Source organism: Gadus morhua, chromosome 16 (genome assembly GCF_902167405.1).
Source record: "Gadus morhua chromosome 16, gadMor3.0, whole genome shotgun sequence".
Taxonomy (NCBI): domain Eukaryota; kingdom Metazoa; phylum Chordata; class Actinopteri; order Gadiformes; family Gadidae; genus Gadus; species Gadus morhua.
Window position 1 is genome coordinate 20,980,474 of NC_044063.1, and position 19,434 is coordinate 20,999,907.

General features: G+C 44.5%; 1 protein-coding gene across 4 annotated transcripts in view; it reads right to left on the reverse strand.

The window, feature by feature from the left end:
• gdpd5b (glycerophosphodiester phosphodiesterase domain containing 5b) overlaps positions 1-19,370 on the reverse strand; it is a 40,219-nt gene extending 20,849 nt beyond the window's left edge. For 2 of the 4 annotated variants that reach the window (XR_003979787.1, XM_030380009.1), the window contains exons 1-2: positions 19,003-19,369; positions 3,561-3,740 (exon numbers count right to left, since the gene is read on the reverse strand). Coding sequence is in view for 2 of the 4 variants with exons in the window: in XM_030380009.1 (XP_030235869.1) it covers positions 3,561-3,677 (117 nt within the window). In the remaining 2 variants the exon portion in view is untranslated. Of the gene's footprint in view, positions 1-3,560; positions 3,741-19,002 lie in introns of all 4 variants that reach the window. The other 2 variants (XR_003979788.1, XM_030380008.1) reach the window with 2 other exon arrangements.
• Positions 19,371-19,434: the final 64 nt, after the last annotated feature.

Below are 19,434 nucleotides of genomic sequence, written 5' to 3' on the forward strand. Positions count from 1 at the left end.
GCGTTGGATAACTCAGACCGAAACCTTGGAGTAACCTTTGTATTCTGAATTCTTTCGCTGGGTGGGTGGCTGAGTGGAACAAACAGTTGCGGAAGTATTCTTGCAAACACAGGAATGCGTTTGATTTAAGGATCAACAAGATATGCGTGTGTTGCTGACAAGTTACTGGAGTAGACTGCACCCTAGCTCTGGATGATGACAGCTAGATAAGGGAGTATGATTGTCTATCCCCGGACTAATATCAGGCAAGCCCCCAAAATGAAGGGTTAGTCGTCGTTGGATTTAAAACGTAAATCATTTACAATTCCAGTGTAAAACAGAAACAATGTTAATCATAATACAACTAGTGAAAGCTTTATACAAGAGGTTTTCTTATCAAAAAATACGTTTCAAACACAAGCCTAATTTCTAACCCCTAACAACAACATCATCAAACATGACTCATGGATCACGACATCATCAATCCTCCTCAAACCTCCTCGCCTTGTGGATCTAGGACATTGGTTCTCAAAGTGCAGCCCACGGTCCAATGGCGGCCCGCAGAAACATTCCTGGTGGCCCACAAAGATTTTTATTTTTTTTAAATAAATAATAATAATAAAGAGAAAAATCGACTCTCTCTAGCTTTAAATCCTGTTACATTTGTTAGTTTTAATCCGACTGTACATTACTTTGAAAGGATGAACCTCATGATTTAGACCACACTTGACCTCACTCCCAGAGGTCCACGATGCAATGTTTTTTTTCCACCACTGGGATGCTGACGGCGGTTTCCCGCCTAATTCTTTTTCCTTTGGCGGCCCTCAGTCAAATTTTGGGTTCCTAAATTGGCCCTCAGCTGTCAAAACTTTGAGAACCCCTGATCTAGGCCTTCACACTCGACAAAAGCCCACGCAATTAAACATGGCAGCGGCTGTTCAGTCATGAAATGATCGAAACCCTACAGAAGCACAGACAAAAGCAGATCAGCCTTGCTGCACACCTCTATTATAGACCTCTTTGTGCGGAGATGTATAAAAAGGTAAAATACCTGACTAAATGGAAATACTTTCAATTATTACTGAGAGGCCGGATCGGCTTGCAGCGAGTGACGTGAGGCAGCGGCGTTGACAAAGCGGCCTCTGGTCCGCAGAGAGAGCGAGGCTGGAAGGTGGACAAAGCCTCGGTCTTCCTCACAGGCTGCGTGGACAGCTCGGTACAGAGGGGACGGATGAATGGAGAACACTTTGCTATTCTGCCACGGCGGTTTATGAAGGGGTTGGGTTTCAACTCTCTCACGCTCCACGGATGTACCCCGGTATGGTTACGTGTACAGTAGCCAACGAGTGTCCCTCGCCGGTCCAGCAAAACACAAGTCAAAGATGTAGCCCTCACAGCTAGGGGAGATTGACCACGTCTGTTTGTAGACGTGTTGTGTAAAAACGTCATGTGGGGAGTACTTATGTCGATTTATGAATTAACTCATAGGCATGGCAGTCAAAGACCTGAAAAGATGTAGAATGTTATTATTTTTCTTAAGAGTGGGAGCTCCTAAATTAGCTACTGTTTTTTCAAACTAGGCGTTGTGTTAATTGGGCCATTATTGAGTGTTTGAATACTGAGGCTGAGGCACAAACGATGGGGAGTTTTGCTTTAATCAGAATTTCTACTGAAATCGATTGCAAACATTCTCAGAGCACCGGAGGATTGACAGCTAGTCTACATTGTCCACAAACGAACAACAACGACACGCACCATTCCAACGTACTAAAAAAAATCCATGCTTGCCGGCCTGCCGTAGGGCTAAACATAAAATAATTATGATCAATACAACACCAAACGCCTGTTTGGTGCAGAGGCAAGGTCAAGTCAAACACAACACAGCCAGACGGAAGCACGGATGCATGGAGAGACAGCAGTCTCGTGGCGGACAGAGAGAAGGCTGACTTGGTGCTGCTATACATCCTATCCTATCAGCCGCGTGCACAACAGGAAACAGAGCGACGCAGTGTCCTGTTCGCCTGCCAAAGGCCAGGGGATAAAGGATCCTATGTGCCTTTCAGTGGGCCCCGCAAAGACTTTTGTGCAGACACACAGGTACAGGAACAGAACACAATCAGGCATTGTGTGCGTTAATGGATGTGTTGTTCGCCCAGATATGTTTATATGTTTACACAATGTGAATAAATGTCTTAAAAAAAAATAAGTTCCTGTTTAAGGATACAGAAGAACAGGTTTATGGTGTTCCCATATGTTGTTTCACATATTTACTTGTCACATGACATGAGGCCTTTCGACTTCATCGACGATGACTTGTGAACGGCTACATACAGTAATTACAGAAATAATGTGATTCTACTCTGTCCCAGATTCATTTGTTTCAATGGAGCGCCGGGACTGGAATTGTATTGTAAATTCCCCATGTCCCCCAATGGATCAATTCCCCTTGTTTCCATATTGGTGTTCTGTCCTCACATCACCCCTCAGAGTCCCGTCAACATGGCTTTAAACAATTTGAATGGGTTATCGGAGGGCCAACATTACATAACAAAGCCTTTTATGAATAGAGAAACATCTCAAAATAGGGTTATAAAATAATCAAAACTTTGATATGGCGTGCTGGGGAGTGGTGGTGCTGATGTACTGATTTCAGACAAGTGTAATAACTCCCCAGTGGTCACCTTTATGGGCTCAAGGATATCTAAAGGATAAGCCTGTGAGGATATCCTTCTCCCACTGACGGATAATTGTTCATTATAAATCAATGTTGAGGGACGGATGTCCCTGAAGGGTAACTACAGGCAACAGCCTTTTACAAGAGTGTGAATAACAGAACTACGTGAACGCCATGTGAAACAGTCACAGAGGCCCAGCAGCACAGTATTTACCTTTACCATTTTTTCCTACATTTACCAGAATCCTAGAACTGTGTATACGCCCCTGTCTTCCAAAAACATGAAAAAAATACCTTTTGAAAATGCTTCTCACCACTACGTTGAATTTATATTGTTTTTCCTGTAAGCCATTTCATCGACTTGCCGCCCAAAAGATATTGCCCTCCTAGAAGAGGGCATGCTCCAGGTGTGCCCCATCAGCTCTTCCCTGTCCCATGAGGGCTTTCGAAAGTGTATCCCTGTTCATACCATTGTTGGGGACTGCAATCTATATCTCATTTGAATGTGGAACATTGGAGTCCTTTGAGACGGTAACCGTGATAAAGGGCTATATAAATAAACCTTGCCATGTCATTCCTTAATAGGCACACACGCCATTGTATGTACCTCAGCACACAAACTGAAAGGTGCGCAGATGTGTGGTTACACAAGCACGGAAATAACACATCATTCTTTTTTTAAATCAGCTATTGAAGCTTGCTGCAGGTCGCAATCGGGGCAAATTTAGAGGCAGTGCATTCTCCAAAGTAATGGCTGATCGAGCCAATTCTATATTAATCTATAAACATATTATTATTAATCATATTATTCATATGATTATTCAAGCATACCATGTAAGACTGAACAAGTTCATGTAGGTTCAGGATGAAAAAAAAAAAGTAAAGTAGTTAGACTCTCTTCGCTTACCTTGGTTGTGTCGTCATGGGAACGTTGGTAGCGTTTCCAGCGGCAACCGTAGATCCCGGTAAGGCATGACAGACATAGCTGGCGCTCATAGACCTGCAGGGGTTGGTGCTTCACCATGCTCCTTCTGTCAGTCCTGGCCCCGCCCCCAGACCTCTACCATCCCACTGGCAGCTCGGGATCCTGATGGAGAGAGCGAAGCATGACGTCATACTGGAGCCAGGCCACAGACATCCATATAGCACAGCAACATCATGAGTTATCCCCTTTATCGCCAGAAAATGTATGTCTGATGTAATACCACAAATGTTTATAGATATACATCTCAAAGTGATACACCTAGTTGGATGGTTGCAATGCCACTTTGAATGAATCCATCAACCATTCAACCGTCTATTTTGATGATACTCTGCTGTTGTGACCGTTTTCATAATTATTATTTGTTCAAAATGAAATAGATTGCTGTCTGTCTGAGATGTTGTGTTGTTGCTTACTGCTTGCCGCTGCCTGCCTTGGAAAGGACACTCTTGTAAAATATTTGTGACATACACCGAGGCAGCAACTGCCTTTTCCTTATCAAATCCCAAAAGGTGCTGGAATACTAAGATAGGCTGCAAAATAAGGTATTCCGCTACTGCCCTACAGCCCCGGGCAAGTTTACCGCCCTGTTGCATTTGTAAGGGATTATCCTGGCTGTCAGACAGCTTTTCAAAGGGTATATCCTGGATCACGCTTTACTCTGAATTATAATCCACATCCCTGCACTTCACAGTTGCTGTGTAAGCCACAGGCCTCATTATAAGGTCACTGAAGCGAGGACGACACCACACGCACCCTAGGGGGCTGCCACACGCCACCTAGGTGGCTTTGACTGGGCTCCCCCAAAATCCAGGACACAGGGCGCTGATGTTGAAACTGGTTCATGCTAAAAGACAATGGTACATGCAGAGGGGGATCCCTGCTGCTATTAAGGTGATATCCTGAGTGTGTGCAGGCAAGGCTGGTTTAAACTGTGCACACTTATTGCTCAATGCGCAACAGGTGTGCAGCCTCCCCCAGCCCCTGATCAGTCTGACTGGGGCCAGGAGAGGCCGCTTCAACCAGCCGTCATCCACACACACACACACACACACACACACACACACACACACACACACACACACACACACACACACACACACACACACACACACACACACACACACACACACACACACACACACACACACACACACGCCAGTCACATAACTATGTTTTACATAAGCCTGGCAGATGTATGTTTGTCCTTTTGTGTAAATGCAGAATATTGAAAAGTGTAACCATGATGAAAGACCTTATAATGTGTAAAAGCATTGGTCCAATTAGAAACGTCACACTAGGTTTTATATTGTGCCATCAATAACCCACCAACAAACTGTTCAATGTAAAATGTTATAAGTGTATGGCTCTTGCCAGTGGTAGAGTGATATCGCAACAATCCATTTGTTTGAGATGATGATGGCTTTGAAAAGGGGTGCAAAAATAAACTAAAATCGGAACATTCGCTTTCAATCACATTCATCTAAGCAAGATATATTTTGGGTTTTATGGGTTAATTCAATTAATGTTGATTTGAATAGCCCTTAATCAGAGGTACAGTCTAAAAGGGCTGTCAAAATAGTTCTGATTCTACCAGTCCTCAGACCAGCTGAGCGCCGCTGAGGTCTGGCACCCTGATAGCAAACACATGGAGGAGGAACAGCACCTTCCCCTTTGATAGCGAGCCAAGGCTCAAATTAAAGCCCTCCATGCACACTTCCTGTTCCCAGAGACAAACCAGCCTGCTGCGAGCTTATGGCATACATGTACCAAGGACACAGAAGGCAAATTAAATCAGGAACATTAACAATAACCGTGCTGAAGTGGGCTCCAAATTCAATGTGGCCGAGTACAAATACAAACATCAGCATATCAAGCAGGTCCTTGTTCCGCTGTCGGTGGCCACACTCAATGAGAAAGATGAAAAGCACAATTATGTCCCTCTTGAAAAAAGGCCTTCATCTTTATTTAAAATGGGAGTTAACCACGTTGGGTGATGACGCCACCAGTGCACCACGGTGGGGTGAATGAGGTGCTCTTTACCGACTCACCCTCTCCTGTCTACACTGAAGTCCAGGCCAGAGAGATGGAGGGCAGCTTTGCGTCGTGAGCTATGGAACAACTTCCTAAGAGACGTCCCTGTGTGTGAATGAGGTGCTCATGCTCCAGCACTCTGTAATTGAAAACAGGCCAGTGAACATGAAGCTCAATGACCTACTGGTGGACGGCCTGGCGGTCCGTGGGTAGCTTCATACCACTTTTGTTATGAACCAATTACAGTTAAATGACACGGGAAAGAGGGGGGGACTCTGTGACTGTCTAAAATGAAATGACAAATACACAGTGATGGCATTACAGCTTCCCTGGCTGTTATCAGGAGTGTGGGGGTTCCGTCCTCCAGGGAGCCGGTGCACAGCCGTCTGCAGGCCCACACATCACGACTCTGTGGGATCGTCAGGACATGTGGGCTTGATCAGACAAGGCATGAATACCTCAAATAAAAACCTGGTTGAACCTGCAAACAGGATCAACAGTGGAATGTGCTGCTTACATAAAATAACACACACACACACACACACACACACACACACACACACACACACACACACACACACACACACACACACACACACACACACACACACACACACACACACACACACACACACACACTTCCTTTTCAATGCTGATGTCTCCCAGCAAGCTTTCTGTGTCTTAGTCAACGTGTCTTAGATGTGAAGCGCACGAATCACCCGTGCAATCAACACAGCTCAAGCTCTGGGCAGCCGCTCATTAGCGTCGGTCGCAGTGCACCGACTTCCTGTTATTAGTGAAACCATTCTGGGTAGGGGCGGGCCGGCCCCCCTGGGGGCCATCAAGATCTCAGCAGCAGGACCTTTCAACAGACCAGCACACAAGCGGCAGCAAAGTGCTGCTCTACGCTGTGAAGAAGCACTTACTATGCAGATCATTTATTTATTACAATGCCTTTTCAAAACCAAAGGATCAAAATAAGGTTGTAAGTTGTGATGGTCCTAATAATTTGTTAAATACATCTGCGTTGTACATTGGGGGTTTGTCAGTGTGAAGTTATTTAAAGTAATCAGAGGGTGAGGATTCTGTGGTTGCTCATTCTCTTGAAGGAATACAATCAATATGCATTGCTTGAAGGCTGAACGAACAGGGACAAAGACTGCAAAGCTATATTAACAATCACCACACCATTTAAGAGCATCCATTGTCAATGTCCAGCAAAGTAAATCGCCAGTTGCATAATAACAACACTAATGGAATATGAGCAGTTATCTCCAACCATTCAGCGACCCAGCATAACGCAGCCCAGCTAGCTCGGATCTCCTTACACTGAGCAGGGAAGAATGAGAAGCCAGAATGAGTCCATGAGGTACTTTTACAGGCACCAGGTAGTTTAAATACCGTGTTTTGGTGACTTGGAGCCCATGATGATGGGCCCCTTCAGCCACTCCAGCTTGATAAATCTGAGGAACAAATTCCTGCATTTTCAGAGTGAGGTTGTGAGTTGTTCACACAACAAACAAAACCTCACTGTATTGATAGAGAGCAGACCCATATTTTCACAGGTCGGAGTAGGGCTACACTGTGCAGCACCCAACCAGTCTAAAGAAATGCACCAGTTAGTCTTACCTAGTATAAACTGGGTGTGAAGTCTGATATTTTGTCAATGTGAAAGTCCTGGCCCAGATAAATAAAAGCCATTCATAAACGTGCAATACAAGCATGCCGATATATATATGCAACTCTACGGGACATCATTTACTTAACCATGGAAAAAGTAGTAAACTTTGCAAACATAGAGCCAAATTACGATCCATAAATGCGGTGTACATTTTCTCTATTGACTTCGGCATGGATGTGTTTATCATGGATTACCCAATGACTGCTGAGCAAAGGTCATGTGACGTAGCGCGTTCCTATAACAGCAGCTCATCAGGAGCTGTTGATAGGACCTGTGAGGGCATGCTCTACGAAGCCTCCATGAAGCAGAAAAACAAACCGTGCCGTTGACAACCGCTTCCTGGTCGCAATTTGCTTGTGTTTGCCAGTGGCAAATAACTACCACTTGCAGCAGCGCCGTCAAGTCATCACTTGTGTTTAAATTACTGTGTTTAGACCTGAATCCAAACGGCAGGCCAACCAACGTCTAACCTCAGCAATGTGAAACATATATAAACAAGATTCAATGCAGGAAAAACAGAAATGGTCACACCTGAGAACCACTGTTCTGTTTGTGATCCTTAATATTGGCAGCACTATGCGCCACAAGAAGACAAAATCATCACCAAGATATGTGATTTTATATTACTGTTAATAGAGGAATCATTACCAGCCCATGGAACCGAAGACAAAGATCACACGTCATGGTGTCTCAACCAGGGCTAAATGCAACACGTTGAGAATTGTGTTAAACTGAAATTGGGAATGTGTCTTGGGGAAGTAACCCAAGGAGTTCAGTGGCATTTCTGTCCCTCTCAATGGCAAAGCATAATAGACACTGGACCCTGGTGTGTGGTGATTGGTGAAGTGATGGGTTGACAGATCTGCATTCATCCTTGATGTTCCCCCAAAAGAGAACGCTCATGTTTCTCTGTGTCACTCACGCAAACAAAAGCTCTAGAGGAATCCACACACAGAGCAGAATAAACACCCACTTTGTTTACATACATGTGGTCCAAGAAGAGACCAACTCGTCTCAAATAATAGAGTCTTTCTGTTCCCTGCAGTCCAGATCTTCACATAGTTCCAGGGAAAGCAACCTGACATTTACTACATATACTGTATGTAAAAATACCACATCTCTTTGACATTCACTAGGCTGTTGCCTAGCATACCATGGGCAAGCGTCTAGAACCAACACGCACCCTAAAATAACATGTTCTTTATTCAAGCAAGATAGGAAATGAGGGTGCAATATTATATTAATGTATTGAACACCCCTGACATTACTAAACAATCAGTAATGTATGTGTATAGTCATAACAAAAATACTCTAGTCAAAATTAGCTATATAAAATGACGGAAACAGGGAAAATCAGCAAAAGAAACCAAATAGAAGAAAGTAATAGAAGTAGAAAGGAAAACGATGGAAAACCCAAACCCTGCCCTATTCTCAGTTTCTGCTGCCTTATTTCCTCCTATCAAAGAGACAGGGAGGAAACGCTTCAGCAGTTTCCCCAGCAGGATTGGCCCTCCCTGAACGGTGAGGAGGGAAAAGGCCACGCAGCAGCTGACTGCAAAAACACCAACAAGGCCACCAGGGATCCCTGAGAAACACAACTTGGAAAGAAAACGATTCACCAGAATCCTAAAACCAAAAGAAAAAAAAAACATGCTCGTTGACAGAAAACCAGCCACCTCACAACTACAAAAAGCCAAAAGGCATGTTAGCAGCACATCCCCAAATATCAAGTATCAATCCTTCCTCTGCCCCCTTCACCACATGACGTGGAACCAGTTCTCTCTTCCCGTAGTCCTGCGAAGTCACGGCTGGACATGATGACAGGAAAAGCTTGGCTCTGAAGCGGGGGATGGCGCGGCGGTGGGGCACGCAGTGTCCCAGGGAGTCAACGCGGCCGGGCTGAGGGCTGTGAGCAAGCTGAGAGGGGGGCCGGGGGGAGCCAATCTGACTCAGACCCCATGACTCAGGGCCTCACTAGCTGACCACTGACTGGAGTTCATGTTGTTGTTGTTATTGTAGTTTTATCATCTTGACTTCTTCGGAATTTATGGCACTCAAGATTATAAATAAGATAAATAAGTAAAAAAAATGTGTGTGTGATTAGGGAAAAGTGCCTTTAGCGGTTACGGTTGTGATTGTTTCGTTAGATAAGTGTCTGATGATTGATGTGATTATAGAATGGGCTGCTTGCCAACACAGACTGCTGACAGCGCTGCCCTCTCCCCTGGTACCCTCACCATAAGCCACAACCTGCAGAGTTTCTGGAAAACCTGGAATCTAAGGACATGCTCCAACTGGCCAGGATTATCCTGTGTAGGCGTTTTTTCTCGCGGTGTGTGTGCGTGTGTGTGTGCACCTGCCATTTACACTTCATTCCTCAATATTGAACTTATTCAGCAAAAATAAAGAAGTAGGAAAAGGATCCCAGTAAAATGGCTAAACTATGCATGTTAAGGAGCCCTATTGAGGTGCTTCAATCACAAATTGTTTAGATGCTGTAGCACTGATTCCAAAAATAAAGAAAAGATTATAATATCAGTAGAAATGTTTTTTTCAGCTAATGAACGATGGGTTTTCTAAATTTTTGAACAATTTTACAACTTATTATGAATAAAGCAAACCCTTGAATCCCTAGTGCATCTAGTGGTGAGAGTCTTCGCTGATGATACTGATTGAGACCGCTGCATGTCTTGTTGAGTGTACAAGTGGATCTGGGGCCGTCGCTTGCAGTAAACATCGAGATAATTCAATTCAATCGTTTTTTAGCTGCGACCCTAGCTGAAGACATGGCTATTATATGCTGAAAACAACACTGTGGCTGTGTACTGCAGAAAGACACACACCCGATCATTTTCTTACCATGTGAACTGATTATAAATCTGTCACTAACAGTAGCGTGATTACATTTGATGAGTTAGAACCATAAAAGGATGTAATAAACAAGACGGTTTCTAGACGTCAACCACATTTCCCTAATGAGCGTTGCAAGTTAAGAGCAGAAGATTCATGTTATCAAATCAATCAAAACAGTGTGACACGATCCCTGAGCATGTAGGTTTTAACACGCACACCCAACGGCTTTGGTGTGCCAGCCAACACATTTTTCCTTGGACAGACTTGAAAGTTATATCTAAATACATAAATCTCCCAAAATGTTTGAAGAATTGGGTGCAGCTTTGCAAAGTTTAAAGGAAACCAAGCAAAAATCTTCTTCCATTAAGTTTTCTCTGTCAGTGATCAGCTTTGAGCAAAACAATCAAATTGTGTTTAAGTCGTTGCTCCATCCCCTGCTGAAAATGCATAATGGTACAGTGCACTAAATGCAATTTCCATATTAAATCAGGCCTAGTGTCGCGCTTCGGTCAACCCCCGACCGCGCAGAAAGTAGCAGAGGATCCATCAGAGTGGACGTTGATCACGCCCAAATAAGGGCATCCAGGGAGAAATTCCAGCCTGCTGCAAACCCTCACCAGGGATTTTTTCTGTATACGCTCATGTCAGAAAGGACGACACCAACGCTAGAAGCCAGTCAGTTTTAAACATGGATCAGTCACATAAACAAATTAGGGGTAAGGGCCACTCCAGTGGTGCCGCTAAGCACAGCTCTGTAGCCTGTACGTTCTTGACTGGTCTGGAGCAAAACCACAAATTACAGCCACTTGAGACACAAAAGGGAACTTGCTGAGCCATAGCATTAGGGTGATCTCGTTCGGTGTTAAGTTTATGATTTTATGCCCAAATAAAACAACAGCATGGACTTACTTAGAAACTGAAGGACGATTTAATTGGACAATTAAAGTAAGAAACCAGCGTGGGGTTCAGATAATTGAGTGGTTCATGACTTATTGCAGATCCGCTTGGATGACGTCCCCCGTATAACCACGCAGCCGACGGGGTCAAACCGGTCCACAGCCCCGACAAGCCTTCCAGAGGCCATCAGGCGGGCAAATAAACACACACTTGATCCGCAGCTATGGATGCCAGCCACAGTAAAACCCAACCGAAGAGGAGCCGAGGCCAGGCCCAGGCTTTGCGTGGAGTGAGAGGGGCTCCCTTATATCAGAACCTTTCCAGAAATTCTTGATAAAAGGAGCTGGTTTGCAAACAAAATAAGCTGCATTGATATTTTTGGAGAATCACCCAAAAAGCATTCTCACGATAAGATTAACAGTCACAGATTCAAAAAAGTCATCAGTGGAGTCTTCTGATTGGGTCGCTAACTCAAAATGTTAGCGCCCTTAGCTCAGACGAAGGTGACCCTTAAGGGAAGTGTACGACATGGATAATTGGCGGTACAAATTTACCAGGATCTCGATCCATGGCCTCTTTCACACATGACCCCAAAGCTGGAAATGTTCCAGAACATTTGTACGATAAGCTGCATGTGTGACGGGGATTAGAGTGCAGCTCCTCAACGGTACTGGCCTTGATCACCTGGGGGCCATCTTGGTTCCATATTGGTTCTAGATGCTTGCTGGGTGAATAATGCCCATGGTATGCTAGGCAACAGCCTAGTGAATGTGAGAGATGTGGTATTTTTACATACAGTATATGTAGTAAATGTCAGGTTGCTTTCCCTGGAACTATGTGAAGTCCAAATGCAAAATGTGTTTGCGATTGTGCCGATATATTTACGCTGTGGAAAGTCTAGACACAAGAAAACAACCCATTGAATGAATTGCTCCGTATGCCACCTCAATACGTTTTCCGAACCAATTCTCCCTTGAAATGTTGAATATTATGATTCCAAAGACAACCTGTATTTTCAATATGTTCAAAAACAATATATCAAAGAGCTGCATACAGAAATGTGTTCATGGCGCACATAATGAATAATAGTTCACAATAAACCTCCAAGCAATAAAACTGCTAGAAACAGTTACTGGAAAACTTAACCTCAAAAAAAGTACAGAAAATCAGACTAATAATCACTCACACGATTCAGAAACCCACCAACATGTTTAATGTCACATTAAACACAGTAGAAGCCTTACACCCCCACAATGCCCTCGCTTGCTGCCAGCCCATGCTACTGACACTGAGATGTAAACGATGTAACACATTGCTGCCAAGAGGCCCGGCTGTCTACAACCCTGTGACCAGCGGCTACAGCACAGAGCGGCAGTCTTTAAAGATCTATACAAACTGAACAGGAGAGACGACGTATAATGAATGATATTCATTAACTGAGACGGTAGTCATCGTCGCACTAGATACAACCATTACAAGAACGTATTATACTCAAGCAACAGAACAACCATCGCACAACATTATAGAGAGCACAATACCTACTGTATAATAGTTGAGCCTTAACCCAAAACAATCCCAAACTATCAAACCGTGTGGGGTGGTAGAGAAAGATCTGCCGAGACAGCTGTAAAACCATGAGGGTAACAGCCCAGGGGAAATTTAGCTCACTGAAACCAATCTTCATTAATCTTTGAAAGTATTCTGTCTTGGGAAGGAGTCTATGTCCTACTTTAAGAATACCGAGCTTAAATAGAGTTGTTGAGTTATGATGCAGTGGTTTATAGTGCCCTGGTTTACCGTACACATTTAGTCATTAATTAATGTTTTTTTTTTGCTACTTTCATTCTGGAGGGTAAAATAAGCATCTATGGCCTAAGAGGAGAAAATACATGCCTGTAATGCAAATTCAGTCATACTGAAAGGCAGGAGTGGATTGTAATCTATAATCTAGTTTCACATAATCTGATTTGTATTTTATTTTTTAAGTAGCACCTGCTAAAGGGAGGGGGGGGGTGAGTGAAGTTGTCTAATCAGTACTCAGTTGTCTTTGACCCAGGGAACAGACTTTGTGCTTCCAGTCACAGGCTAATGGACGGTAGCTAATGCACTTGGCCAGGGTGGAGAGCTATTGGCTCCCAGTCTGATGGTTTTAAAACAGAAGGACGTTTTATTTGATGCTCCTGGGCACAGTCTGAGAGATCTGAGCAGCAGTGCATTGAGCCAAACAATTATGTTAAGTTTCATCTATCTTAACATGAATTAGGCTCATAAATATGATGGCTTATACATCATTTGATGGCCTGTACTAAGAGAATTTAAATAGTGCAGATTACTACACTCTTTTTAGAGAGACTGCTTAACTGGAGTGGTTCTTAACCGTCGTGAGTTTAAGATTTACCAAACCATCAGGAGTTGATGACCCAAACAGTGGTTCCAATCCTTGACTTTAGGTGTACCAATACATCGTCATCAGATCTTTGGCGGACCTCCTGATTGGCAAATGTTCGAACGAAAAAGATAAATACACATGCAGTGGCTGTACAAGAAGGGCAAGCGCCCCCTTTATACACAAATAATACTGCAAGAAGGCCAGTTAGAAACAGTGGAAAGAAAAGGTCAGCAACACTGCTCATGCTCCGGGTGTGTTTATTTAGCCAACACAAACTAATACAAAACATCAATGAAAGACACAACAATGGAAATCATATGATGGAATGCACAGGATGAAACTGTCCTAGAAAGAAGATCACAATCTACCATTTGCTCAGTAGACGGTAGTGGCGGTGGTGGAGGAGGGAGTACCAACCACAGAGGTGTCCCAGTCCAACTCCTTGCTGGTGAGGAAACAACGTCTGTGCACGGCGCTAACTCCCACACATCTAGCCGAGGTGCCAAGTCGAGTGCGGATCATTAAAATGTACCGAGAAAATACACAAAAAAACACAACCACAAAACAGATCTCGCCAGGCTCGTCTCGCACACATGAGAAACTGTGACTACGGCTGGGTTCCAGACTCAGGCTATCCCCAAGAGACGGACACAGCCGGGAGTCTGAAGGGGGGGGGGGGGGGGGGGCGTTCCCCAGTACCGACGTGAAGCGGCGCTGGCTGACACTGATCAGAGCCGCTGCTGAGCCCCAAGGAAAAGTTGCAGTTGCGGACCCGGAGAGGGAAGGCTAGAACACAATTACAGTTGCCATGATACACACTTAAAACCATCTCAAGTGACTGAGACAGCCCCCAGGATTGATGTCGAGCAATGAGGTGGGCCAAAAATGGCACTCTATTTAATCACAGCAGGAGTATTTAATCAAAAGTTAATGAAACCTTTCCAGGCACAAAGAAAAAAAAAGAAGAAAAAGGGAATCGGCAGACTTGCAGTTTAGCAATGCGCTTGGAGTGCATCATATCCTATAAGTCATTCCCCTGTACTTAAAGAAGGAGTGATTTACAGAATGTGCTGGGGACTGAGGCCAGCTTCTCTTAGTCGTCCCAATCACTGCCAAAATGAGATGTGTTCTTACAAAAAGCAAGTAAGTAATTCTCTTATGAAACCAAATGGTGGCTATCATCCCTGTTGTCAGGGTGATATAGATTTCAATTGAATCCTTTTATATATATATATATATATATATATATATATATATATATATATATATATATATATATATACACACACAGTATGTATACATCATTGGAAAATGTGTCTCTTACTCACAGGCGCTTTAACACTTGTATAACTGTGACTAATGCGAACGACAAACCGCCAGCGCAGACAATAAACATCACATATAGGAGTCCTGTGTAAGAGTTGGCAAATTGAAGATAAGACTGTTTGCTGTTCAGTAGGAACACAATGCTTGAGGACTGTGCAATAAAACCAAAATTGAAATTGCATGGAAGAGGCGGGGCTACGGGGGTCACAAGGAAACACGGAACAAAAGGGGTGTGTTTCTGTGTGTGTGTGTTTCTCTCTCTCTCTCTGTGTGTGTCTCTCTCTCTCTCTCTGTGTGTCTCTCCTCTCTCTCTCTGTGTGTGTGTGTGTGTGTGGTGTGTGTGTGTGTGTGTGTGTGTGTGTGTGTGTGTGTGTGTGTGTGTGTGTGTGTGTGTGTGTGTGTCCTCTGAGGAACCTCCTCTCGTTAAATGAGGTTCTGCAATTTTAAAGTAGCTCTCTCTAGCACCCCCATCCTTGCAGACAGCTGTATTCATTTTTAAAACCAAACACCATAGCCTGATGATGTTGTTCCTTCATTCAATGAGCAGGTGCCTTTAGTGAATCTGGAAAATAGCATATTCTTCATATTTAGCCTTACATAAAAAAATTGCTTTTATAACATTTTCTATTTTCTTCTCAGATTTAGGCAGGTTAAAATGCAAAACCGTCTTGGTTTCATGGGGGTATTGTATTTCCCCCCCTTGTACTTCTCACTAGATGCAGAAGCTTAAGTCCTTCACAGAAGGCCGCCCAAGTATGTTGAGTGTCTACATCAAGAGCCCCATTCAGCATCTAAACCGTTGGCCACTCAAACATTCGCATAAATCAACTTTGCATTTATTTGTTTAATCATAGATTGTGTCAGCGACGGCCAGAATTATGAAATGTTTAAGTGTAAGGGGTGGAATTATACAGCCATCTGCAACCTCTCAATAAGTTTGGCAACCTCAGTCCAATGTTTCATAACAGAGAAATAATTTATTACAAGGCCCAAAATGTTTCAATATCCCGGCAGTGTTGATATATGGTAATATAAATTAAAAAAAAAATCGATTTGACATTTTGCACGTGTAAAATAAATACCCATCATAACTTGTGCAACTGCTCTTGGATTTATGATGTCCGACACTTTACAGGGTCAGGCCGACCACACAGAGTCCACTCCGGCGTTGTACGTGCTGTTTGCTCTGGATGACCAGCAGAGCCATCAACCATTAACACGAGCCTTCAGAAGAAACAACAATCATATTCTCAGTCCATTCTTCGGAGTCCCTCAAGACTAGATCAGATCTAGCGGATGTCTTCCTCTCCCCCCACTGCAGCTCCCCCTCCCTGCTACAACAAGTTGACAGAGCTTTTCATGTGGGGGGGGGGGGGGAAGCACCTGCGGAAACCATCAAAAGAAGAATGCGACACCACAGGTTCACGAGTCGTGCTTCACATGACCCAAACATCCGGGACGCCCGCGCTTCAGAAGTGACCAGGCCGAAGCCTTCCCCTCCGACCGGGCCCCTCTGCACATGAACTTTTGTTTTCACACTGCTCCTGTACTGTTTTTCGCTGAACCCCCCCCCGCCGCCCCAACACCAAACACCACCGCACACGGCAGGGTCTCCAAAGGGGGGGGGGGGGGGAGAACAACAACAATGGGCCGGCGGGGCATCATGTCTGGGGAGCTGTCTGTATACCGTAGCCGTCTGCCTGCACGGGGGCTGGGGGGGGGGCGGAGGTAGGGGAGTTATATTGGGATTGGCTCCTAATCATAGGTGCTGGGGGGGGCCGGCAGCAGTGGGAGGAAACAGCTGACACAGGCATCTGTGGCATGCAGCGAGCCTGGATGCGGGAGGGACTGTGTTGCCCTGGCGGAGGAATGGACCTCCCTGATTGGGCTCTCTTTATTACTGAGCAAACGAGAAAGAAAAGCAGGTAACGGACGTCATGTGCTGTTGCTATGTCAGGGATGCGGATTCATTACCACCAGCACCGTCTGTTTTCGGGGCAGGGGGTGACGTGGGTACGTCAACACTCCTATAGTCGTGTCCTGTACGTAGAGGTCGTCGCCGGCTCTGATTGGCCTGGCGGGAGATGAAGTCGTGAGACGCAGGCAGTTATTAAGGACGATTTATAGCCGATGTTGACGTGGAAATACACAAAATAACGTAATAAGCGCCTACGTACTAGTGCACGTAGGCAGGTGTAAACAAAAAGGTTACACATAATCCATTTGATTGTTGGTGTGGTTCAGAGGTAAAACAAGCACAAAAAGGGCAAATGTATTGTGTCAACACTACCTTCAAATGTTGGTGTTTATATAACTGCTCTTACACACAAGTCATCACAGAAACCTGACAACCATACGTAAGGTGGACCTATAGCATGCTCATCCAATGAATGACAGAGACATACACAATAGTGACTATAAACCAAGCTTTAAGGAGGCACAAGTGTGTTGCACTCTGACAGCCTCACTTTATTGCTTCCACAAAAGTGTGATACCGATCAAACTAATACAGTATGTATAGCAGCAAATGTTGGAGAGCCATGGGAGAGGATAAAAACAAATGAACACTACCATTGAATGGGTGACTACTCTAGTTAGACCCCAGAATCAAATCATAAAGCCAGGGAGGGCTGTGTGAAAAGGTTCTCATGACCCTCCCTGCTGCCAATGTAAATGGTCAGAATCCTGGCAAGGCTTCGTGTACCAAAACAAGTGGGCGTGCTTTCCAGTAGGTGTTTTGCCTGAAAACATCTGTGACATAATAACTCGGTGCCTCCCAGCCTCTCTTGACACCCACACTTTCAAGGGTTTCAAAGCTACGCTCTATTTTAAGCATTGACAAGCAAAAAGATATGGTCTGTCCGAGAGCTAATGATGGATCGATGCTGTGATGACAAGAAGAACAAGTCTGACCGGTATAATGAATAAATAATCAATCCGATCATAAACAACATCGTTGGACTTCACGACTGGTTTCGAAGTCAATGAACTCACGGAACAATAAAAACCAGCCGCCTGAACGCTGATTGGAGGATTCAATGGTGTGTTTGTAACATCATCATCATCATCATCATCATCATCATCATCATCATCATCATCATCGTCATCATCCTGGTGGGACATGAGGATGGGATTGGATGGATGAGACCCAAGCAGGAATGAAGGATGAGAACTACAGAGCGTCCCCCCGCTCCCAAAGCTTCCACAGCTCCAATGGCGTCCATCATGACCCAGGACGTACAAGGAGATCCCCTGGCCCATTGCGGTACATTGGGAGCAGGGGAAAAGTTTGGGCATCGGCCCTGTCTGTACACAAACCCACAACAACAACACTGTCATATTTTTTTGCATTCTACTGTCAGCAACTCTGTTTCCCTTGGGATCAGCCATGTACGCCGCATAGACTTGGCCTCAGTGTTGAGCAAAGGAACTGTAAAGTGCAAGTCGATAAAGAGTTTATATTAGAGTGCCGGCTCCCAGCTCTGCTGACTCTGGATTCATCATTCCATCTTCATTAGTGGAGCAACTGATTAGAGATTATTTGCCTACCACAAGTCAAAACACTTAAGAGTCTTTGCATTCCCAAAGGGAGGGTGTGTGTGTGTGTGTGTGTGTGTGTGTGTGTGTGTGTGTGTGTGTGTGTGTGTGTGTGTGTGTGTGTGTGTGTGTGTGTGTCAGGTCATTCTATTTAACCAGAAGTGCTGTGTTAACACAGTAGGGAAAGCAATTAACACACAGCTGTCTTTTGAATATTGCAACCAATTTTGGGCCAAATAAAGCTATGTACAAAAATTACAATAACAATCACAATCAATGGCAAATCATTGTCAGTGTCATGGCTAAACGTATGATAATGATAAATCATTTATATATTAAGGGTCGGGAGAGGAAGTTCGCCCATGAATCCTCGCAGTGGGATATAAATTAGTTTCCCGTACGAAAATCAACATGACATAAGTGAACGTTTCTTATAAAACTATGAAGGATTAGAATTAACGTGGGACAGCAATGGAGAAGTAAACACCATATAAGGGCTGGGTGGAAGCCGTTTTGCATTAATTGATAATACTAACTTAAACCCTAGACCTCTATATGCAAACAATCAAATAAACCTTCTGACTCAAAACAAGCAGAGATCGGGAGCACCAAAAGCCTCACGGCGAGTTCCAAAGCTCGGCCACACGCACCTGTCTCGACGCGCCCACCTCTGCTTCTCCCACACGGGGGGGCTCGGAGTTCAGGGTTTTATTTTCGGTCCTCTCCAGAGAAATCGTAAGAAGTGTCAAACGGTGGTAGTAACTCCAGCAGCACTTGACAAATACTTCCCTAACACCGAAAACAAAACAAAACGTAGCAGTTTGCCTCTAAAGAGCGAAATCGTGTGTGCAAAGAAGGAAAGGAAACAAAAAAGACGTGGACGGATTCGAATGGTAATAATTGATAGACTGGCCTTGTGGTGGTGAAATAGTTAATGGTAGTGCTCTCAGAAGTGCTCTGCTCTGCAGTACAGGGTTGAGTGAGAGCTCTCACCGAGCCACGCCGTGTATCTGAGCGCAGAGAGCGGTGACGCCGGCTACTTCGATAGAATGACGCCGAGGGGGCGGAGTCCAGTGTTTTAT